This window comes from Drosophila biarmipes, chromosome X (assembly GCF_025231255.1).
Source record: "Drosophila biarmipes strain raj3 chromosome X, RU_DBia_V1.1, whole genome shotgun sequence".
Lineage (NCBI taxonomy): Eukaryota > Metazoa > Arthropoda > Insecta > Diptera > Drosophilidae > Drosophila > Drosophila biarmipes.
Genome location: NC_066611.1, coordinates 2,491,228 through 2,516,725, shown reverse-complemented (window position 1 = coordinate 2,516,725; position 25,498 = coordinate 2,491,228). Strand labels below are relative to the sequence as shown.

Below are 25,498 nucleotides of genomic sequence, written 5' to 3'. Positions count from 1 at the left end.
AAAAACTAAATTCACAAATACTAGCACAATAACTGGAGGGAACAAGCTGCAGAACAATTTAAAATATAAACTGGTTGGAGAAAAATATCAGTGAAAGTATACAAATAAAAGTTAAGAAAAGTGCACCTGTTGGGGATAGTGACCAGTTTGGGCCAGTTGTATACTTACTAAAAGTACACATCGAATGGCACCTCATTTGCTAGAATATGAGACTCTGTTCAAAAGTTATACAATTAATAAGACTTTGAAGAATTTAAAAGAAAACATTTTTTTAATTTTGTCCAAAGCGTTGTTAAATTTAAATTTAGTCAAACAACTCAATAACAGGACCTATCTACTACTCTGCCTGCATCAGCAAAATATTCAAGCTTGTCGCATACAAAGGCACGTTCTATTGCAGCGGGCCCAATAAGAACATTTTAAAAAGTGTATTTATTTAGTCGAATGTACAATTTACAATTTAGAATTTTAGCTACAACCTACAACCATTTTTAGGCCACGACTCCTTACCTCGTTGAGAGGTGCTTTGTTTGAAATCAAAAACTTTTGATTTAAATATCAATTAAAAAATAGTAGTTCTATTCAATTTCTCAGCAATCAATTAATTAATGTATCCCCTACTTAATGAAACATTCGTCAAGGAAGTCAAATTAGGTATCTATGTTTTGTGACCTCCCACTGTCACAACAACTCAATAAAAACTCACCGAGAATATTCCGAAAAAAATTAATTGGTTTTTTTCTAAGCTCGCACAACTTTTTACACGCGCACCCAAAACGAACTTTTTCAAACTCGCCCAAGGCGAACGACAACTGGTCCCACTGACTCATCGGAAATATCGATAGTGTAGTGCCATCGCTAGCACGAGACCAATAATAGGTTATCGAAAGCATCAACGAGGATAAAAATCCGGGTAAGTGTTCTGTCATGGCATTGGTGTCGTATCCGTAAGAGCTGTGTTTTAAATCCTTTCTGCGACCTGGTGAGGATCACTGGCGTCCCGGTGTGGATTCTTGGAAATCATCCCAGATTCGGTCGTGATCACTGGCCGGGCCGGTTTTTGTAATTCAGGAACACCTTAGTGAGTTCCCCCAGAAGTCACGACTCCCGCTTTCGACCCGAAAACGAAATGGATGCAGACGGCAGGTCGGAACTAACGAAGCCCGGAAGACCGAAACTAACGATGCCCCACACTCCCAAACCCCACTCGAAATCCAAGTAGATCGTTCCTCCCAACGACCCAGAACGCTATGAACCCGACGTAGCAAGCAGTACACCACTCGGGCCTTCCACAGCGCCGAGTCTCGAAGCAAGCAGTGCACCACTCGGCTGACTCAACGAAGCAAGCAGTCCGCAACTCTGTCCTTACGCAGCCGAGGCACCCAGGCACCGCTCTTTGGAAAATTTGACCACTTTTTGTGGCACTAATTAATAGCTTAAAAACTAAGCAATATTTTTAAGATCTGTTCTTAGAATCACGTTTTTGACAAAGAATATAATATATTTTAAGACAAAAAAAAACCGTGTTCCCGCCAAAAAAATTTTTTTAGTATTGAGAGTTAAATAGCATTATTTTACAAATAAAACTAATGGATCCTAAGGGATTCGTAGTGAGTGCAGGTGAGCAAATAAATTCTCCAATAAACAATCAATTTTTTTTATACAGTTTTCAAGAATATTATTTCTACCTCATCATCCTCCTTTTTGAAACGTCTTTTGTCCACTGGCATGAGAGACATTTTAAAATAGTGCTAAGGATTTTAATGAGCCGGGGTGTCTTATTGTTCCACCATATATTACTGTAGTAACGAAAATATTTGAATCAGCAGAAAAAGGTTGCTCTCATGAGTAGTTTGGCTTGTAGGGCTTGTAGTTTGCCTGCCCAGAGCTGCCATAAAACCCGTAACATATAATTAGATCTGCTGCTAAATAATCCGTTCCTTGCTCTTTCATAATGCTCAAAAGAAACTCTTGCAAGCATGTAATGGGAGCTGCGAGCTGCCAATGTCTCGGAGGGCCGGCAATTTTTCTTTTGATCAGCGGATATATGTTGTCTTTTTTTTGCTGTGAGTCCCTGCTCTAAAAAAGAGCCAAAGCCTCTATAGCAGAAACCTTTGCTGGCCTTGCATTAGACTGGTTTAAACCCTTTCGAATGTATTTAGCCATTTTCGGGGATAGCAGCTGCCCTTGCAGCTTGAATGACGAGCTTTAAATTGCCTGCCTTGCTAGATCCGACGCTTCTTACCTTTGCGAGCGGTTTACCTTAGTAACAGTCCAACAGTTCCTAAACGTGAAATTGGGTTAAGTTTTTTTTGGCCTTTAGCCAGTAATATGATATTTTGTAGCAAGTGCTTATACTTTATTCGGCTAAAAGTTCTTCACCGTGCTCAGAACAAGTACCGCGTATTGCTCATTTCATATAACTAAAAATGGCAATCTCCTTATCATTTTTCGTTGCCTCAGACATCCACTTTTCAAACAAAAAGCTGTTTGCAAATGTAAGGTTAGGATCTAAAAAGTTACATTTCCCAGAAAGTGCGAAAAGGTGCACTTTTTTACTAAGTAGGTATAATAAGCATTGATTACATTACAACATGAGGTTTTAGAGTTGGGGAGAGCTGAACTCAATCTGTAGCTCTATTAAGAGATTAAAACAAACTACATGGGTTAGAAGGTTAGGTTACTTAAGGTTAGAACTTACACAATATTATAGGGACACCACGATCAATATCTACAATTCACACTCACAAGCACTTATTGCAAACCACTCTAAATGGATTTGATTTTAAAAACTGCACTCAAATAGATTAATTCTAAACTTTTTTCCACTTTGAACTTTTAATAAAACAAAGCGATTTAGCAGCGCTGCCACCTCGGTGAAATATTAACAGGCTTTGACAGCGCTTAACAGTGATGCTGTTATTAAAATTTGATGTTATCCACATGCATTAACAAAACGATTTTCAAACGACTTTTAAAAGATGGATAAATAAAAGTGGTCAAATTTCCCATAGTGCACCGATTTCATCAATTCCAGAAAATACAAGCATACTTCATAGCGTTCTCCCTCTGTGTCATTATTGGGGGGTGGGGGTAAACCGATCCATAAAAGAAATAAATAAAAAAATAATAAAACACTTAAAGCATACTCTGCCTTGGGGCGTATTTGAACCTAGTACCTTCAGCATCAGAGACAGACACCTTAGCAGCTGGTCTCTCGCACATTGTTTTCCGCGGGCGATAAGTTCGAAAGCCATGAAAACCATGTTAGTGCAAGCGAGACAACATGTTTGAAGTAAGCCAAGTCGAATTTCGAATAGGTCTATTTCGCTTCCACTCACGTAATTAACGCCGCCATATTGCTCTATCCTCGCTTTTTCGATGTCAAGAAATATTCGAAAAGAGAGAATTCGTGAAAATTACATTTTTTGTTATCAATTTGACATTATTTCATGGTAAAATTGATATTTGTCGAAAAAACACAAACTTACCATGCGCATATCAAATTGATCTTGACGCATTTTTTTTTCTGTGCAGTTGCAGACATATTTAGATAATTGAATGTTAAAGATAATAGATTGTTTTCGGTTTTCTAAAAATCCAAAAGCTCTGTGCGTACAATGCTTCCACGGGAATGACCGGCGAGGTCATAGAACCTTCGGCCCTCCGAAGCTAGCCCCCCTCTTGCTTCGGATTAAATAGCTTTAAGAAGGTCGCTTTGCCACCAGCCTGAACCCTCCGACGTCGGAGGTGTCAGGTTGGTTAGGTTTCCCCGGAGCGGAAGTTGTTGGGCCCCACCTGCGGCACTTCATGATTGGCTGTCTCGGAAGCGGCTTTGATATTTTCCGCGCTTCCAGAGAAGCGAGTTAGGGCCAAAACAAAACAGAAAGTTCTTGTCTGGGCAGAGAGATTTTAGGAGTCGGCCATGGAAGTCCTAACAACGAAGATGACGACGTGGACGTGCTCAAGGAAATGGGTGAATTTTTATTTGCATGGCAATCAATTTTTATGCCTTATACACAAGGGGCATATGAACTTACCAGAAACAATAGGGTCCTGCATGCAATTTTGCAGTTTTAAGCCCACCGCTTATGCTTTATCCATCTTTTACAACTTCGAAGAGAGGTTATTAGCAATCATTTTTTACGCTTTAGTGAGAGGCAGTCATTGGGACTATTGCCTTCAAAACCACTGGGTGTCCCTGTGTCGCTATCCCTTGACTTATCTCGGCCCACTTGCTGTCCTCGCAGCAGACCCAGAGGACCTTTTCTGACCGACTTCACCTTTCCGCAACTTCTACGTGCTGCCACTGCCGCTGTGTTTAACCTTAACCCTTGCGGATACGGATCGGGGCTGCCCGCCTAATTTATACGGAAATTTATTGCCAATAAAGCGGCAGTAATTGAAATCTCAACGGGAGTAAATCACAATTTTATGGACTGCTAACGGGCGGCGACTAGGTGGCCTGGGCCTGGGCCTGGACTTGGAGATGGGGTTTAATAATTTGGGCGAGTGTTTTTTAGCCCCTACTTTGTTGTGCAAATTAAATTTCGATTTGATTGGCGCAGCCCCTTTAACATTCCACCAGATTTTAATTCTAGGTCCTTGAAGAAGCGGCTGCTCACAAGCTCCTTCTAGTGCTGCCAGGAAAAGGACCAAATCCGAAATTAAAATTACGCCAACGACTTTAATGGAATATGTGCGTGGAATCCGAAATGCCCAATTGAATGGGCGCCAAGCTAGTGGAGTGTACATATTTCGAATATTGTTTTTTGCATCTTTTAATTTCGTTTTCATTCTCGTGTCGGTCTGCAGCTGAATCAGAACGAGTCCTTGCATTAGCATGCAGTCCTGTCACTAGACGTGTATACATATTTATGTTTTATTTATGTGAATGGGCAGTCCTTGTCCCTGATGCCCGGGTGACTGACTGGATTGTTGTGCAAGGAAATACTTATTAAATTAAAAAACAATTACAATGCACTTACCTGTGTGAAGATACGAGTCTAAAGTACGAAACTGAGTGGATATATTCAAAAAGGTGATTTTATACGGAGCAGAGGATGAATATCTGCATGTAGTAATGTGAAAAATAAGCACTTAAATATATGTGTTTTTACTCATTCTGGAGTTAGTGAAAGAAATCAGAATATATTTTTATAATTTCTATTTTTATAATATCTATCTAATATTTTAAAAAATGTAAAAAGTATGTCTTTTCTGTTTCTTTACATATTAACTTCAGAATTTCGAATCAAATTTTGTGAGTTCGGAAAACTTTATTATATTGCTGCCGTAGAAACAATAATTAATGTCAAAATAATACAAAATACATTCTCCCATTACTTTCCCATTAATAACCCAATTGTTTCTATGGCGGATTTACGATAATTAAAATTTTAATATATTAAAAGCACCCTCCGACGTATTTACTAATCACCCCGCAATGGCGTTCAAATCAAAGTGTAAATGTACCCCATGGAGTTCTGTTGCTGCATCCCAAGCTGCGCCTTGACTCTATCCCTTCGCTTCCAATTAGTTCCTTCAATTACTCAGTTGGTCAGCTACTTAAGTGCTCGGCGTGTTCGCCCGCGCGGCAGTTGATTTTTAATTTCTGCCCGTTTGGACCCCGTTTGCAGGCCCATCATCCGCAGAACCACTTCTGCCGTATCTGCGGTCCCATTGCCGGCTGGGCACTTCATCATCCCAGCAGCCTCGGAAGCGCCGGCCGACAGTCAGCTCCGACGGCCAAAACAAACTCAACGAAGTTAGCTAAATTTGGCCAAAGGCGTCATTTTAACTGCCGCTTACTACCACCCACTCGACGGGTCCACTTGCCGTCGTCCGTTTTCCTCCACTCTCCGCGTCCATGCCGACATTTCAATGCCTTTTTAATCTAGAACAAAAGCAAACTTAATTTGCCACAACATCTGAGATGGCCCAGGCGGAGGACGACAGCAACAGGCCAAAGGGGGCCAATGAGGGTGGGCAAGCTGTACTGAGGAAAACATCGGAGTCGGCGGTGGTTTTGGTTGGTGAACATTGCACAGAGTATCCCTTCTAGTCTTTTATTCATTTTATTTTAGCAATAACTAAAAACACCTTTTAACGAGCTAAAAAATAGGGACGATCGCACCTGAATCGAACTCATTCGGCCTGCTTCATCAAAATATTTAAGCTTCTATCAGCACTTACATTTTCTAAAGAAGAGGGCGGTGCGATTCAACGTGTTAGATTGGGGTATCAGTTGTAAAGATCTATATTTTGGCGACTATCTATATACATAGGTGTTGCGCTCACTTCGTCACTACGTGGACTTTCTTAGCAAATCGAAAGTTTTTCTATAGTTGTTAATGCTTACAGTTTTTCTGAGCCTCCAAATGCAATGTTGGACTCAAATCCGAGACAAAATAAAATCACCACACCAAATAGATACGGCTTAGTGTTAAAAAAAAGGTCAACACAAATTTAAAAAAATTACATTTGATGTTTAACCAAAATGATTTTTTTATAGTGTTAATCTAAGAAAAATCGAAGAAAAATTTAGTAAACTTCTTAAAGGTTTAAAAGAGTACCTTTTAAAATCTCTTTTTAGGAAAAACCTACAACATATTTAGTACATCAAATAACTTTTCATATTATAGTGACTTCCTACAATTACATTTTTCTTTTGAACAATATTTTAAAAAACTATTTTTATTTGTAGCTCTAAGTCACGTACACAAAAGAAGCTTGTTGGTGACCAACCTATTGAATTGGCGATTTGACCCATGAAAAGTAATTTCTAAGTTATACGAACACGTTAGGGTTACAATAAAAATAGTTATGACAAGAAGAGTATAATGTCCTTGGCGCCAATCGTTTTTTTTTAATTGTTTAACCAACAAAACACTCTTTCTCCCAGCAAATATGGTTAGCTGAGTAGCGGGCACTTCGTTTTCAATTTGTTTCAAATCGTTATCTTGTTTTAAGTGCAAAGGTTTATTTCTTTGAGTGTTGGCAAGAGGCAGAACGAATCTGAGGACAATTTCGAGACCGTCACTTGGCACATAATTTAATTACAACAACACTTTTGGGGCACCAATGCTCGCCAAGGCGATGGAACTTTTAACCACTCAACACCCACACCCAGCCTCCGCCAGTCATTGCCAGGAGTCGAGTGTTGAATGAGCAACAACTTTCGAGTGCAACGCGTCCTGAATTGTAATTAGTGCCCAGGAGCCGCCAGTCCATTTGGAAAGCGGGGTTCAAAAGGAGGGGTGACGTCGAAGGTGCTCGAGTTCCAGGAGATGGCTTCCCTTGATTTATGGAGCGAGCGCATTTGTAATTGTTATTACGTGCAAACACTCCACTCCGAAACGACACACTTTCGTTTTCGGCAGCCCCATAAGCAAATCATAACCTTGATGCGCTATCCGACCGTAAATTACTGGTCGGCCCTAGATGTTAAACGGGTGAAGCGTGGTTCGATAAGAACGTAGCTGGTGGTGACAGAGTCACCGGTGACAGAGTCATCGCCAGCCCAGCTAAAATCGGTGACCCTTGACTGCTATTGATTAATCAGCCGAACATAGCAGGTCTGTAGGCGTTCAATTATGCAGATATGTAATTATCAAGGCATAGCTGCATACCTTTTCTATCCTCCTTACAAGTGGTATTAACGATTTTGGCGATTGGTGTGTGTTAGGTCTCATTATTTTCACTGCGAGGGCAGTTCTCGTAGTGACGAAGCGCACCGGGAGAGTGTTACGATGGTTACGAGTGATATATTAATCGAACGGTATCGCAAATAATAAAGATATTCAAACACTTAAAAAAAACCACTTGGTTTCGGTCGAAGAGCGGTGAAAGTGTAAAAATGAAACTTTAGAAAATTTGATCTGTTGGGAGCGTTAGGAATAAATGCACGAGTCCAATAACGCTTAACTTAATTGTTTTTAATTTCTTATTTAAATGTTGAGTAACGGATAACAAAAACTAGAACCAATTATGGCCATTCCCCTATACCAGATCAAAATCCATGTAACTGACAAGAGCATACCAGACAAGGAATTCATTTCCGACATTTTGCGTCTGATGAATTTGCAAGATTCGAAAACGGGTGCACTCTCCGTATTCCACAGCAACTATGTATCGCCAAGTAAGAACAATCGCATCAGGTCAGGGATCCAGGCCTCTGCCGACGGCTTCAATTGCAAGTCCACCACGACCTTCGTTTAGTCTACAAATCAGAAATCGCCATCTCAATGACTGGGTATTTTCATACTTAGCAAAGCTTTGGACATTTCAACTATAAAATAATGTTCTTTAATGTACTTTATTGGCAGAAAACGGAAAAACGAATGCAAAATGGAAGGGAAATACAAAACTAAACGTATAACGCTTTATGTTTTATTATATTAAAAATAATTAACTCCGCTCGTCGGAGCACCCGGTCATGTTGAAGGGAAGCGGAGACTGAAGACGACGGAAGCCTGTTACCCAAAAACATGCTTGAGTGCTATCGATTAATTCGGCTCTGGAAGAATGTCGATTTCGTTATCGATTAATCAATGTATCGTACGCCTGTTCTATAATTTACACCTATACACACAGAAAGGCTTCAACCGCTTGTTCTCCAATAAAAAATGTGCGTGTTAGAAGAAGACTGGAAATGTAGCTACAAGTGGCTTCAGCCGAGAATGTGATATCACACCCAAATCGATTCAGTATTTCAGTGTTCGTTTCTGAGGTCCAGGAATATAAAACAAAAGAGAATGCTATAGTAGGTGTCCCGACTATAAGATACCCGTTACTCAACATTTAAATAAGAAATTGCCTATTTTGGGCGTGGTAAACTTATTAAAAACTAAAACTAAAAACTAGACTTTATAGCATAAAATCTATAGACGTTCTGTAGCTCCTATAGTTTCCGAGATCTGAGCGTATTCTTTTACTCTGCGAGTAATGGGAAAAAAATCGATATTCCTCAGAGTAGAACATAATATGTAAAAAAACAAGAAAGAACGCTATAGTTGAGTGCCTCGACTATCAGATACCCGTTACTCAGTTACTGAGAAAAATAAAAATGGAGATATTATATAGCAGCAAAAAAATATTCTAAAGCGCCACCTACCGGCTATGTTTTAAGCGTAATTTCCGTTTGGGGGCGTGGCAAACATTTTTTTATTGGTAAATTTGGAACCACTAAATTCCTTTGAAGCTATGAGTGCAGCGTTGCTTTCTGATGGAACATGTTACCATTCTCTTTGTAATAATGCTTCTTGGATGGTGGTGTAATTCTACCCACACAACACAATTTCGAAATAGCGACAACTACTTCTTTATGGTGGCAGTTAATTGAACACCTTTATATTTTTGCCTTTATGACTACTAGAGAAAGCCGTCCAAGAGGATCGAGTAATTTGTCTGTGGTTACAGACTGTGTTTTTCTCACAGATAAACCCTTGTGATGTTTCTATACTGCAGTTTTCATAAGCAGCATCTTCAATTGTACAGTAATGATGTCTTCCTTATTCAATCCTTGAAGATGGTTACTTTTTGGCTCAGCTCCTCCTTCAGTTGCTTGGTTGCTAATATTCTGAGCATTTCGTTGCCAGATGTGGTGAAGAATTTTTGCCATATGTGACGGATTTGCAGTCCACGTAGTGACGAAGCGCACCAGGAGAGTGTGCGAAAGCGACTGCAATATAAACACGAAGAAATAAAAATCTACAGTAATCGTTCGATTGCTTCATGAGCTCATCCAAGACACCAAGACTTTAAGAAAAACAGTTGGTTTGGGAGAAAAAGTGGTGAGAGTGTAATAATTAAAATTTGTACATTATGATCTGTTGGGGCCGGTGGGGATAACTACCCCCGTTATTAACCAAGCTGTATTCTCACTTAAAGTACGCGACGAATGACACATATAAATCGGATGCTTCGTTCAAAAGTAATACGCAAAACAAGATTTTCGAGGTCCTCTCAAAATGAAAAATTTATTTTGTTTGTCGGTTTGTCCCAAAATTTTATTTTACAGTTCTGAAAATTCTAGACGATGTTAAGCAGATCAATATAAGAAATATTAGTTCTACCACTTGTGGTAAAACTAGCTGGTTTGTCGAGAAAATAATATATAAATATAAAATATAAATAACTAAATGTTATACACCCGTATTTTGAGAAAATATTTTGAAATACTATGTACGCCTTTCAAACACGATTTTTCTAACATTTACAACTTTGGAGCACCTAACACTGCCAGTGCATAGACCTTTTTTGTGCGTATCCAACCTCTTTTTGGAGGTCCTGGAAATTAGGACGATGCCAAACAGCGTAGTAAGAGAAACGTTACTTCTACAGCTTCTAGAAAAACTAGCTAGTTTGGCGAGAAAACAGCTTTAAGTAGATAAACTTAGTACACCCAAAACTTTTGAACTACTAAACTAAAGGCTTTTGTTATATGTTGTTGGAACGGCATTTTTAATTACTTTGTTCGATTTTTTAACATGATTGGTCAAGAAACTAATATTTATGGCCAAAAGTTTTTTTGTTCCGATATTTTTTAAACCTTTTTCTATTGCTCAAAAGCTGCTTTAACGATTTCAGGCTAAGCCTTAGAGTGTACCCGATAACATTTCGTCACGTTTAATCTTTAATACTATTTATTTTGTGAAGATAGTTAAATTATATGATTGATTTTTAGCACACAAAACTTCTGATCTCAAACAAAAACACCTCTGAAAGATGTAAAAATCTAGTGCCTATCGCACCTACAGCAAACAAAAGTTCTGATATCAACTTTTGTAACGATCTACTAAATTTATACATTTCCTTAATTTTTTACATTCGGCACGCTGCTATTCAATATGCTTGTGTTTAGCTGTACAATTTCCATAAAGTATATTAGGCTGGCTAAGACTTTTTGTCGTTGGAGTCCCTTTTATCCTTTCGAATGACTTTCAGAATTTACTTTCTTAATTAATCCGCTTACGAGGTACTTTGACATTTTGTGCCTCGACTAACACCGATAAGTTATTACAGGATCAGCAGCTTATCTGGTTCGCATCGCCTGGCTGATCAGAACCTGTCCGCATCCGACGTGTTTATTTTAAATGTTCGGCCGCCTATTTGAACAATTGTCGTGGTTCAAAGTCGGGGCCAACAAATGTGGGATTTCTACCGAAATTGGTTTGCTGAAAAGGTTTTATTTAGCGTGTCGTAAGTACAGAACCAGTGGCAAAGGTCGCCCCGATAAATACTGAACAAATTGGGCTGCGGAGAACCGAATACATCAAGATTTATTTTTGAACTGATTTTATTGAGCACGGACCCGGTCATAGGTCAAAATAGCCTAAATAAGCAATTACATATACCAGATGGTCGGGTTACCTTTCTCTAAGGCTATGACAGATGGTGTGTAGTCAGGCGGTTGGACGCGTATGGTTTATGACCCGTGGTCACATGCAAATGTATCCAGGCCAGGATATTGGCTACATTAGCTCAGGTCAAAGAAGCTGTCGGCGGCGAACCAATTTCTGCTAAGTCGCAATTGTGCGAATATGAAATAAGTCCTCTGATGCCAGCGCTCGCGCGTCGCGGAGGGTAGCGGATTAACTAATCCACTTTGACTTGGATACCTGGGAAAGTGCACCAGGGAAAGGTTCTCAAGCAATTAAAAGACGGTTAGAAGGGACATTTATTGCATCGTCAGCTGTCGCTAAGCTTACCTGATGGTAGTAGGTGGATTTGGGGAATCTGAGGATGCGGGTACGGTATCATAAACTTGTAATTGTTACCTGAATATTTTACCCAATCCTGCTATATAAACCATCGCCAGAGCGCACCAAAACCACAGTTACAAACTGAAACGTATAACGTCAACAACCAGAAAAGAGTGCTTTCAAAATGGTCCTGAGCAATTCCACGCCAAACAACGTGTATAAGCAAAGTGAGCTGGTTGTGAACACTGCAGCCATGAAACATGAGGATCTAAGCGAGCTCCTGGAGCTGAACGCGGAAATTGAGCAGCGCCGTCGCTCCAGCAAGCACGGAGACGGAAGCAACTCCTGTGGCTTGCTTCAAGCTACAATGACCCGGGAGGAGCTCTTTGAGATTTCCTCGCTGGACGACGATCGCTTCCTGACTGCCCTGGAGCACCAAAACTCGTTCCAAACACCGCGTCGAGTTCAAGTCACCGACCTGGACTTGTCCAGTATCGAGAATCTGATGAAGTACTTCGACGAGGAAGTACCTGTAACGCCCACCAAGATAAAGGGGGGCGCCATCCCGGTCCCAACAGGAAAAGTGGCCAGCGTGATCGCTAAGATGGCCATCCAGCCGGACACTCCAGCTAAACCAAGCGAAGGTAGTGGCCAGTTGAAGATCAGCGAGCTCAAGCAAAAGTACGAACAGCAGCTAGAGACTGAGACCCCATGTTTCCATGGACCCAGAAAGAATCCAACCTCTCTGCCCATGAAAGTGAAGGCGATGGCTCAGATGTTCAACACAAAGATCAGCCAGCTGATGCGCCGTGCGGAGCCGCACTACGTTCAGCTGCAAAACGAGCAGTCGCCGGAGGCCAAGTCCCAGTACCGTGTAGGGCCGGAGTCCCATGCCCACGGACACTGTTTGGTGGCCGAGGAAGTGTTCCGCGAGCTGAGTGTCAAGGACAAGGCTCTTCTCTTCAACAAGTTCATTGAGGACATGGCAGCCAAGCATCCCAAGTTCAACGCGCACGCTGCCGAAATCAAGGCAAAGGTAAATAAGCAGGTGGCCCGCGGTGAGGTGGTGGCGGAACAGCAAGCTAGCGTCAAGCAACTGGCTCAGGAGCTGGAAGCAAAGTGTGTCCTGGAGCCGGATTCGCTTTCGCCAAGAAGGGTCTCTCCCGCCCAGACTGAGAACCAAATGAAGCCATGTACTACTAAGCTCCATGTAAGCTCACTGACTGTGATCCTGAAGCCCAGCCCTGAGCGCAGGGCACCGCAGACATTGTTTCATCGTGGCCTGGAGTGCCAGAGCGGAGACCCTGAAGTCCCGAAATCCAACAAACGAAACCTTGCCGCGATACGCACCATACTTCCAACTGAAGCCTATGCGCCGCCCAAGAAGATTCGCCGCACTCGACAGGAGCGCAACGGATGCGACAACCAAATGTTTTTTCAGAACGAGCAGCTCGAGACTCTTTTCTACAACTGGCTCAGCACAGAGAACGGCGTGCAGTTCGACATTAGTAGTGTATCTAACGGTATGCAGCCCATTGAGATGGTCAGCGAGGAGGAGCAGGCGATTCTCGAGCAGAGCATCGTCGCGGAGAAAGATATGAGCCAAAAGTCCGGCGTCGAGTGTCTGCTGGAGGAGGCTATAGCCAAACTGGAGCTGGAGTCGGAGGCAAAGAAGGAAGCGGATGACGAGGAAAAGCAGCTGGAGTCGGCTGAGGCCCAGGTAGTCCAAGTCACTCCACGACAGATCAAGCGCCAGGCTCCGCCAGTGCCCGCCCCACGTCGCAATGTAGGACAGACTTATTCCAGTGCCTCCAGCTGCAAGCCTTCCGAGGCCGAAGAGAGCGAGTCCGGCTTGTCTACCTTGCCCAAGATAACAAGCGACGAGTCTCAGCCCGAGACGCCCACAGCAGAGCTGCAGCTAGGTGACTTTGAATTCGCTAAGCCCCAGCGTCCACCGCGTAAGAAGAAGATGCGACGAACCTCCGCAGTCGAGGCCACCGGGATCACCTCAACGGACTCCGATTCGGATTACAAGCCACCAGTTTCAGCACCAGCCAAGAAAAAAGCGGGAGCGGGAGCGGGAGCGGGCTCGGGCTTCCCACTGCCTGAACAAGGGTTCATGGAGTTGAACAAGTCCCTGATGCGGCACGTAAACTCGCCGCGAAAGATCAAGTCAGCGTATACCCTAACCGTAATGTCTTCACCCTCGCCAAATGCGGACAACGATCAGTCTCCAAGTCGGACTCCGAGGCAATCCCTGGTACAGACCATGCGGGACAGCTTCGTAGATCAGGGCTTCGAGACGTGCTCTAACGATCCCATGGACAATAGTCCGCTGCGCCGATCGTCAGTGGGCACTGCCGACTCAAAGCCCTCCGGGTTTTCTACACCCGTAAAAGGTCGCCTCGCTTACAGTTCGGCGCAACAGCAACTATTTAGCCCCATACTCTGCCAAGAGCGTCCTCGACGCAGTTCTCTGGCCATGCAGGTGATTCGCGAAGACCACCCCCTGGACCTCGACGCCACTTGCAGCTCACCGTGCTCTACTGAAAGTGACCGTGAATTCTTTGCCAATGCCCCGACAATCGAGGTTAACAGTACCCAGGAAGAGATTCCAGCTGGCCATGCCCAGTCATTGTTCTGGATTACAGCAGGGGACTTCACCGTCTCTTTGGAAATCTTCAAGAACAGCCCGGAGCGCCTTCGACTGCTTTACGAGATATTCACCCAAAAAAGCTGGGAGACTCGGGATCTGGCCTTTGGAATCGACGATCACCAGTTCACCCGCGGAGGCACTAGCTCGGAGGCGACAGGACGACAGTCGCTGCCCGAGCGCCCACCCAGTGTAAAGGGCTGCTCCCACTACTGGTTTGCCAGCGGAGACCTCGCTGTGCCCTTCAGCGGGAAACTAATGTCTGGCGAGAAGATTGAACGGCTATTCGCATTCCTCGGCGGAGAGCAGTCCGAGTTACGTTTCGGCGTGGACCACATCGAGTTCAGTAGCCGGCCAGAGTTCCTGCCCACCGCCCAGAAGTATTCGATTGAGAGCAGCTACAGCATGCTGGTGGGTCTGCAGACGGGTGCCAGCAACGGCCTGGAAGGGCGCAACAAGTACTCCTGGCCCAACAATAGCAGCCACGCCAACAAGGCGATCAAGATGAGCGAATTGGATCGGACGGAATTCGAGACTGACAGTTTCGGCAACAATAGCGAAAGGCTGTCTTTTTCGCCAGACTTGTTCTCCCTGGACTACGACACAGTTCCCCTAGATGAGTTGTTCGCCACAGCCCCCGCATATGCAGCCACACCCAAGATGTTCCTGCCGCAGATGATGCAGACGCTGAAACAGCAGCAAGGCAAACTTCGCAGCGTGGAGCAGCGCATCCGCTCCTACTCTAAGCCCTCTAATCTGACAGATGCTTCGTTGGAGCACTGCCGCAACACTCCGCAGTACGTTTACAAGCTGCACGCCATCATCCGAGCCATAGAAGCCATTGGACGAGATGATGGTTTCCGCGGCTGCTCGATGGAGCAGCTCGAGAGCTTCATGTATTTTCTCTGCGAGTATGCGAGTGTATGCCTAGCCAATTGCAGCGAACATATCGACAAGATAATGGACACTTTGCTGGACCGAAGGGCCGTGGTGGTCTAGCCAACGCAGCCTTCACATTATAATTTCCCAATTAGCTTACACAAATTAACATGTAATGTTTTTTTTTATTAATTATAAACAATAAAATACACACAAATTATTTTGAAGAAAACAAATGGTGAAATTTTGTATGCATCTTTAAAAGGGTTTAAAATCTTTACGATCTCTTCTGTTTTACGTAGTGCTTAAGTGGTTCTTACGTTGGTATTAGCAAGAGAAAATGCAATTGTCGATTTCATCGACTATTAGATGCCCGTTCTTCAGCTAAAAGGAGTGCGAGAGCGATGGAGATATGTTTCCAGCAAGACTGTTTTTTACTAGCACACACTAAGCGCCACCTAGCGCATCCTTGCGCAACCAAGCCTAAAGTACAAACTTGTGCCTCCTCTAGCGACGAGTGGAAAAGCTGATTCGCAGCATGTCGTGTGCAATTTCAATTGGCTTTGCAAAGTATTGATCATATTTAACTCTAACTTTTAAATGGATCGTCATTATTTCAATCATTTTTGGCATGTAGGTTGGTATTAATAGTAGAAACACAATCTAATATACAATTTTTAAAAATATTGAACAGCTGGTGAACCTGCTGAAACAAACTGCGCAAGAATCCCAGGAATCTTCATGCCAAGTCACAAAGTCTAGCTCTAGTAGATTTCAGCGCTGATACGGACGGACAGAAAGATGGGCATGGCTAGATCGACCCGGCTAGTGATCCTGATCAAGAATAATTATACTTTATGGGGCCAAAAAGGCTTCCTTGTACTCTACGAGTAACCTTTGATCCCAGAAATGATCTCATCTCTGGTTTTACTCAACGATACTTTTATTTTGCGTTTCATTTTAGTCCTGACGTCTTCGGTTACTTTAAAATCCGACGTGGTAACACAAACATCCATCAAAGATTTCATAACCATCTTGGCTTTGTGCCATGGGGCTTTATCCTGCTACAGGATAAGGGATTGTCCAAAACTTCTTTGGCTTGTTGATGATATTTCTTAAAATATAAATCCTTGACTGCCATTCCAGCGCAGAACTTTGCTACCATTGAAGATCTGGTAACTAAAGTTAGCTCAGCTGTTTACCCATGCTATCTTATTGTTGTTCATAACTTTCAATTTGAATAGCAACGTTTAGTATTGGTCAATATGTGTTTCATTCTCGGGCTCGTATTCTCGTATTTGTCTGGTAAATACCTATCGAATCACCCACAAAGGCCAAAACCGCTTAAATCTGTCTGCCGTCCGTTTGTTGAAAGCGTGTAGGTGGCGCTTTACAAACTTACTTAGCTGCTTGTGTATCTCCATCTGCATCTTGCGCCCTTTAGCTCTATAACGGATATCTGATAGTCGGGCACTCGAATGCTCAGAAACTGGCACACATTAAGCAAATTGCTTAAAAAGGCGCTTATAATGCATTTCATAATGCTACATTCTCTATAGTTAACTTAAATTTTCCATATATTTGTTTTTAAAAGTAGTATAATTTTTTAGTGCTACTTCACAAAAATGTAAAAACATAAATATAACGATGTGGTAATCTTGAAAAAAAGCTATGATGCTTTTGGTGGAAGTTTTCTCAAGCTCCGAAAATACTCAGGATGTGATAGGTCGAAAATTGTGCTTCAACGCGGGGACAAGGAATTCTCTTCGGACGGCAAATTCATTCATTCGACCTCTTGAGTGCCATATCTAAAAGGATTCATTTTTATACTGGTCTCCCAACAGTTCATGTAAATTTTTCCCAACTCGTTTTTATACTCTTGCAGAGGGTATAATGATTTCAGTCAGAAGTTTGCAACGCAGTGAAGGAGACGTTTCCGACCCCATTAAGTAAATATATTCTTGATCAGCGTCACTAGACGAGTCGATCTAGCCATGTCCGTCTGTCTGTCCGTTTCTACGCAAACTAGTCTCTCAGTTTTAAAGCTATCGGGCTGATTGCAAAAGTCATCTTTCTATTTCAGGTAGTATATAAGTCGGAACCAGCCGGATCGGACAACTATATCTTATAGCTCCCTTAGGAACTATCGAGAAAAAAATTTAAAAAAAATATATCGTTGGTGTTTTTTTAAATTATAACCTCCTACGCTTGGAAATAACATTTTTTAATTGGTTTTAAATTTCGAATTAAATTTTATCAAAATCGGACGGCTATATCGTATAGCTGCCATGGAATGATCGGAAAATTAGTAAAAAAAATAATATGAAAAAATTATATCTTTGGTGTTTTTTAGCATAAAACCTTCTAAGCTTGGAAATAACATTTTTTAATTCGTTTTGAATTTCGAATTCAATTTTATCAAAATCGGAGACTATATCATATAGCTGCCATAGAAACGATCGGAAAATTAGTGAAAAAATAATATAAAAAAATTATAGCTTTGGTGATTTTTGACATATAACTTTCTAAGCTTGAAAATAACATTTTTTAATTAGTTATGAATTTCGAATTACATTTTATCAAAATCGGACAACTATATCATAAAGCGATCGGAAAATTAGTGGTAAAATAATATGAAAAAAATTATATCTTCGGTGTTTTTGAACATATAACCTTCTAGGCTTGGAAATAACATTTTTTTAGTTCTGAATTTCGAATTAAATCTTGTCAAAATCGGAGGACTATATTATATAGCTGTCATAGGAGCGATCGGAGAATTAGTGCGGAAATAATATGAAAAAATTATTTACTAAAGTTGATTATGTCTTATAACTGCAAGGGTATACAAAAGTTAACTTCCTTTCTTGTTAGTACTGCATTTCACACTGATATAATTCAAATTGTATGTGAAATCTCCATCACAGGTGCCACTCGGCCACTTCGGCTGAAGTCATCCAAATCATTGGAAACCAATCTGACAACCAATGGAAACCAATGTAGTTTCTTACTCTCCATTCGAATATGGGGTTGCTTATCTATAGAAGGTTTATTATCTTACTAATTCCAAATAGGTTATAAGACCTTCATATACTATTTTTGTAAAAACATATACATTTCTGGACTTATAAACCAACAAGAAATACAAATTCCAGTGTGTTAATAATTTTCACGAAACCAATATATTTTTAGTGCAAGTTCTTATCCTTATTGTTATTATTATATTTATATCATTTGTGTTCAGGATGAGAGGATCTATACTCGCTGGGCACATTTTAGTGTCCGGCAGATCAATCACATTCATACAAAAATTTTTACATAGAATATCGGTTTTATTCACATGGCTTGTTTAACAACATTGAGGTTTCTTTAGAGGTTAGTTGCAGTGAGTTAAAATCGCTATAGGTCCGCGAATGACATTTAGAAAATTTGGGCGGCTTATTTAATCTGTCATCTCCAAGTACTCCAAAGTACACTGAACCTTTGGGCAGTTGGGCAAAAAAGAAACAAAACTCACTTGCTTATTATACCCATTATTTATAGCGAAAAAGGGTATATTGTTCTGAAGAAAAAATATTCTCATTGTTCTCGATTTTAGAATTTTTGATCTCAAAAGTGAGCCGATCGATTCATACTAAAGTACCTGAAATTCAAATCGAAGTCTTTTCGGTTTGTGAGCGGGCTATTAAGAATAGTCGATCTTGATATCGAGAATAACCGTTCTCGGCTTCAACATCGCATCGATCTCGGCTTCCAGATGACTAGCTCTCGCTCCCAAAATCCTGTCGCAATTCGTTAAGCTTACCTGATTGGTAGTACGTGGATTTGGGAAAATTTAGGTTGTGGGTACAGTATCATAAAATATTGTAATTTTTACCTATGGCTTTTACCTGCACTTGCATATAAACCATCGCAAGAGCGCACTAAAGCCACAATTACAAACAGCACCCATTCTCAATTCGTTAAGCTTACCTGATTGGTAGTATGTGGATTTGGGGAATTTGAGGTTGCGGCACGGTATCATAAAATATTGTAATTTTTACCTATGGCTTTTACCTGCACGTGCTATATAAACCATCGCCAGAGCGCACCAAAACCACAGTTACAAACTGAAACGTATAACGTCAACAACCAGAAAAGAGTGCTTTCAAAATGGTCCTGAGCAATTCCACGCCAAACAACGTGTATAAGCAAAGTGAGCTGGTTGTGAACACTGCAGCCATGAAACATGAGGATCTAAGCGAGCTCCTGGAGCTGAACGCGGAAATTGAGCAGCGCCGTCGCTCCAGCAAGCACGGAGACGGAAGCAACTCCTGTGGCTTGCTTCAAGCTACAATGACCCGGGAGGAGCTCTTTGAGATTTCCTCGCTGGACGACGATCGCTTCCTGACTGCCCTGGAGCACCAAAACTCGTTCCAAACACCGCGTCGAGTTCAAGTCACCGACCTGGACTTGTCCAGTATCGAGAATCTGATGAAGTACTTCGACGAGGAAGTACCTGTAACGCCCACCAAGATAAAGGGGGGCGCCATCCCGGTCCCAACAGGAAAAGTGGCCAGCGTGATCGCTAAGATGGCCATCCAGCCGGACACTCCAGCTAAACCAAGCGAAGGTAGTGGCCAGTTGAAGATCAGCGAGCTCAAGCAAAAGTACGAACAGCAGCTAGAGACTGAGACCCCATGTTTCCATGGACCCAGAAAGAATCCAACCTCTCTGCCCATGAAAGTGAAGGCGATGGCTCAGATGTTCAACACAAAGATCAGCCAGCTGATGCGCCGTGCGGAGCCGCACTACGTTCAGCTGCAAAACGAGCAGTCGCCGGAGGCCAAGTCCCAGTACCGTGTAGGGCCGGAGTCCCATGCCCACGGACACTGTTTGGTGGCCGAGGAAGTGTTCCGCGAGCTGAGTGTCAAGGACAAGGCTCTTCTCTTCAACAAGTTCATTGAGGACATGGCAGCCAAGCATCCCAAGTTCAACGCGCACGCTGCCGAAATCAAGGCAAAGGTAAATAAGCAGGTGGCCCGCGGTGAGGTGGTGGCGGAACAGCAAGCTAGCGTCAAGCAACTGGCTCAGGAGCTGGAAGCAAAGTGTGTCCTGGAGCCGGATTCGCTTTCGCCAAGAAGGGTCTCTCCCGCCCAGACTGAGAACCAAATGAAACCATGTACTACTAAGCTCCATGTAAGCTCACTGACTGTGATCCTGAAGCCCAGCCCTGAGCGCAGGGCACCGCAGACATTGTTTCATCGTGGCCTGGAGTGCCAGAGCGGAGACCCTGAAGTCCCGAAATCCAACAAACGAAACCTTGCCGCGATACGCACCATACTTCCAACTGAAGCCTATGCGCCGCCCAAGAAGATTCGCCGCACTCGACAGGAGCGCAACGGATGCGACAACCAAATGTTTTTTCAGAACGAGCAGCTCGAGACTCTTTTCTACAACTGGCTCAGCACAGAGAACGGCGTGCAGTTCGACATTAGTAGTGTATCTAACGGTATGCAGCCCATTGAGATGGTCAGCGAGGAGGAGCAGCCGATTCTCGAGCAGAGCATCGTCGCGGAGAAAGATATGAGCCAAAAGTCCGGCGTCGAGTGTCTGCTGGAGGAGGCTATAGCCAAACTGGAGCTGGAGTCGGAGGCAAAGAAGGAAGCGGATGACGAGGAAAAGCAGCTGGAGTCGGCTGAGGCCCAGGTAGTCCAAGTCACTCCACGACAGATCAAGCGCCAGGCTCCGCCAGTGCCCGCCCCACGTCGCAATGTAGGACAGACTTATTCCAGTGCCTCCAGCTGCAAGCCTTCCGAGGCCGAAGAGAGCGAGTCCGGCTTGTCTACCTTGCCCAAGATAACAAGCGACGAGTCTCAGCCCGAGACGCCCACAGCAGAGCTGCAGCTAGGTGACTTTGAATTCGCTAAGCCCCAGCGTCCACCGCGTAAGAAGAAGATGCGACGAACCTCCGCAGTCGAGGCCACCGGGATCACCTCAACGGACTCCGATTCGGATTACAAGCCACCAGTTTTAGCACCAGCCAAGAAAAAAGCGGGAGCGGGAGCGGGAGCGGGAGCGGGCTCGGGCTTCCCACTGCCTGAACAAGGGTTCATGGAGTTGAACAAGTCCCTGATGCGGCACGTAAACTCGCCGCGAAAGATCAAGTCAGCGTATACCCTAACCGTAATGTCTTCACCCTCGCCAAATGCGGACAACGATCAGTCTCCAAGTCGGACTCCGAGGCAATCCCTGGTACAGACCATGCGGGACAGCTTCGTAGATCAGGGCTTCGAGACGTGCTCTAACGATCCCATGGACAATAGTCCGCTGCGCCGATCGTCAGTGGGCACTGCCGACTCAAAGCCCTCCGGGTTTTCTACACCCGTAAAAGGTCGCCTCGCTTACAGTTCGGCGCAACAGCAACTATTTAGCCCCATACTCTGCCAAGAGCGTCCTCGACGCAGTTCTCTGGCCATGCAGGTGATTCGCGAAGACCACCCCCTGGACCTCGACGCCACTTGCAGCTCACCGTGCTCTACTGAAAGTGACCGTGAATTCTTTGCCAATGCCCCGACAATCGAGGTTAACAGTACCCAGGAGAAGATTCAGGAAGAGATTCCAGCTGGCCATGCCCAGTCATTGTTCTGGATTACAGCAGGGGACTTCACCGTCTCTTTGGAAATCTTCAAGAACAGCCCGGAGCGCCTTCGACTGCTTTACGAGATATTCACCCAAAAAAGCTGGGAGACTCGGGATCTGGCCTTTGGAATCGACGATCACCAGTTCACCCGCGGAGGCACTAGCTCGGAGGCGACAGGACGACAGTCGCTGCCCGAGCGCCCACCCAGTGTAAAGGGCTGCTCCCACTACTGGTTTGCCAGCGGAGACCTCGCTGTGCCCTTCAGCGGGAAACTAATGTCTGGCGAGAAGATTGAACGGCTATTCGCATTCCTCGGCGGAGAGCAGTCCGAGTTACGTTTCGGCGTGGACCACATCGAGTTCAGTAGCCGGCCAGAGTTCCTGCCCACCGCCCAGAAGTATTCGATTGAGAGCAGCTACAGCATGCTGGTGGGTCTGCAGACGGGTGCCAGCAACGGCCTGGAAGGGCGCAACAAGTACTCCTGGCCCAACAATAGCAGCCACGCCAACAAGGCGATCAAGATGAGCGAATTGGATCGGACGGAATTCGAGACTGACAGTTTCGGCAACAATAGCGAAAGGCTGTCTTTTTCGCCAGACTTGTTCTCCCTGGACTACGACACAGTTCCCCTAGATGAGTTGTTCGCCACAGCCCCCGCATATGCAGCCACACCCAAGATGTTCCTGCCGCAGATGATGCAGACGCTGAAACAGCAGCAAGGCAAACTTCGCAGCGTGGAGCAGCGCATCCGCTCCTACTCTAAGCCCTCTAATCTGACAGATGCTTCGTTGGAGCACTGCCGCAACACTCCGCAGTACGTTTACAAGCTGCACGCCATCATCCGAGCCATAGAAGCCATTGGACGAGATGATGGTTTCCGCGGCTGCTCGATGGAGCAGCTCGAGAGCTTCATGTATTTTCTCTGCGAGTATGCGAGTGTATGCCTAGCCAATTGCAGCGAACATATCGACAAGATAATGGACACTTTGCTGGACCGAAGGGCCGTGGTGGTCTAGCCAACGCAGCCTTCACATTATAATTTCCCAATTAGCTTACACAAATTAACATGTAATGTTTTTTTTTATTAATTATAAACAATAAAATACACACAAATTATTTTGAAGAAAACAAATGGTGAAATTTTGTATGCATCTTTAAAAGGGTTTAATATCTTTACGATCTCTTCTGTTTTACGTAGTGCTTAAGTGGTTCTTACGTTGGTATTAGCAAGAGAAAATGCAATTGTCGATTTCATCGACTATTAGATGCCCGTTCTTCAGCTAAAAGGAGTGCGAGAGCGATGGAGATATGTTTCCAGCAAGACTGTTTTTTACTAGCACACACTAAGCGCCACCTAGCGCATCCTTGCGCAACCAAGCCTAAAGTACAAACTTGTGCCTCCTCTAGCGACGAGTGGAAAAGCTGATTCGCAGCATGTCGTGTGCAATTTCAATTGGCTTTGCAAAGTATTGATCATATTTAACTCTAACTTTTAAATGGATCGTCATTATTTCAATCATTTTTGGCATGTAGGTTGGTATTAATAATTAATTAATTAATTGAACAGCTGGTGAACCTGCTGAAACAAACTGCGCAAGAATCCCAGGAATCTTCATGCCAAGTCACAAAGTCTAGCATTAGTAGATTTCAGCGCTGATACGGACGGACAGAAAGATGGGCATGGCTAGATCGACCCGGCTAGTGATCCTGATCCTGAATAATTATACTTTATGGGGCCAAAAACGATTCCTTGTACTCTACGGGTAACCTTTGATCCCAGAAATGATCTCATCTCTGGTTTTACTCAACGATACTTTTATTTTGCGTTTCATTTTAGTCCTGACGTCTTCGGTTACTTTAAAATCCGACGTGGTAACACAAACATCCATCAAAGATTTCATAACCATCTTGGCTTTGTGCCATGGGGCTTTATCCTGCTACAGGATAAGGGATTGTCCAAAACTTCTTTGGCTTGTTGATGATATTTCTTAAAATATAAATCCTTGACTGCCATTCCAGCGCAGAACTTTGCTACCATTGAAGATCTGGTAACTAAAGTTAGCTCAGCTGTTTACCCATGCTATCTTATTGTTGTTCATAACTTTCAATTTGAATAGCAACGTTTAGTATTGGTCAATATGTGTTTCATTCTCGGGCTCGTATTCTCGTATTTGTCTGGTAAATACCTATCGAATCACCCACAAAGGCCAAAACCGCTTAAATCTGTCTGCCGTCCGTTTGTTGAAAGCGTGTAGGTGGCGCTTTACAAACTTACTTAGCTGCTTGTGTATCTCCATCTGCATCTTGCGCCCTTTAGCTCTATAACGGATATCTGATAGTCGGGCACTCGAATGCTCAGAAACTGGCACACATTAAGCAAATTGCTTAAAAAGGCGCTTATAATGCATTTCATAATGCTACATTCTCTATAGTTAACTTAAATTTTCCATATATTTGTTTTTAAAAGTAGTATAATTTTTTAGTGCTACTTCACAAAAATGTAAAAACATAAATATAACGATGTGGTAATCTTGAAAAAAAGCTATGATGCTTTTGGTGGAAGTTTTCTCAAGCTCCGAAAATACTCAGGATGTGATAGGTCGAAAATTGTGCTTCAACGCGGGGACAAGGAATTCTCTTCGGACGGCAAATTCATTCATTCGACCTCTTGAGTGCCATATCTAAAAGGATTCATTTTTATACTGGTCTCCCAACAGTTCATGTAAATTTTTCCCAACTCGTTTTTATACTCTTGCAGAGGGTATAATGATTTCAGTCAGAAGTTTGCAACGCAGTGAAGGAGACGTTTCCGACCCCATTAAGTAAATATATTCTTGATCAGCGTCACTAGACGAGTCGATCTAGCCATGTCCGTCTGTCTGTCCGTTTCTACGCAAACTAGTCTCTCAGTTTTAAAGCTATCGGGCTGATTGCAAAAGTCATCTTTCTATTTCAGGTAGTATATAAGTCGGAACCAGCCGGATCGGACAACTATATCTTATAGCTCCCTTAGGAACTATCGAGAAAAAAATTTAAAAAAAATATATCGTTGGTGTTTTTTTAAATTATAACCTCCTACGCTTGGAAATAACATTTTTTAATTGGTTTTAAATTTCGAATTAAATTTTATCAAAATCGGACGGCTATATCGTATAGCTGCCATGGAATGATCGGAAAATTAGTAAAAAAAATAATATGAAAAAATTATATCTTTGGTGTTTTTTAGCATAAAACCTTCTAAGCTTGGAAATAACATTTTTTAATTCGTTTTGAATTTCGAATTCAATTTTATCAAAATCGGAGACTATATCATATAGCTGCCATAGAAACGATCGGAAAATTAGTGAAAAAATAATATAAAAAAATTATAGCTTTGGTGATTTTTGACATATAACTTTCTAAGCTTGAAAATAACATTTTTTAATTAGTTATGAATTTCGAATTACATTTTATCAAAATCGGACAACTATATCATAAAGCGATCGGAAAATTAGTGGTAAAATAATATGAAAAAAAATATATCTTCGGTGTTTTTGAACATATAACCTTCTAGGCTTGGAAATAACATTTTTTTAGTTCTGAATTTCGAATTAAATCTTGTCAAAATCGGAGGACTATATTATATAGCTGTCATAGGAGCGA

At 42.9% G+C, this 25,498-nt stretch overlaps 2 protein-coding genes across 2 annotated transcripts; both read left to right on the top strand.

Moving 5' to 3' along the window:
* The first annotated feature begins 11,852 nt into the window (after positions 1-11,852).
* On the top strand, positions 11,853-15,437 carry LOC108035744 (uncharacterized). The gene has a single exon (XM_044093099.1). It carries the CDS (start codon positions 11,890-11,892, stop codon positions 15,355-15,357), a length of 3,468 nt encoding a protein of 1,155 aa, XP_043949034.1. The 5' UTR covers positions 11,853-11,889; the 3' UTR covers positions 15,358-15,437.
* Positions 15,438-19,349: 3,912 nt separating this feature from the next.
* LOC122818656 (uncharacterized) lies at positions 19,350-22,970 on the top strand. The gene has a single exon (XM_044093519.2). The coding sequence runs from the start codon at positions 19,387-19,389 to the stop codon at positions 22,870-22,872; it is 3,486 nt and encodes a 1,161-aa protein (XP_043949454.2). The 5' UTR covers positions 19,350-19,386; the 3' UTR covers positions 22,873-22,970.
* The last annotated feature ends 2,528 nt before the right edge of the window (positions 22,971-25,498 follow it).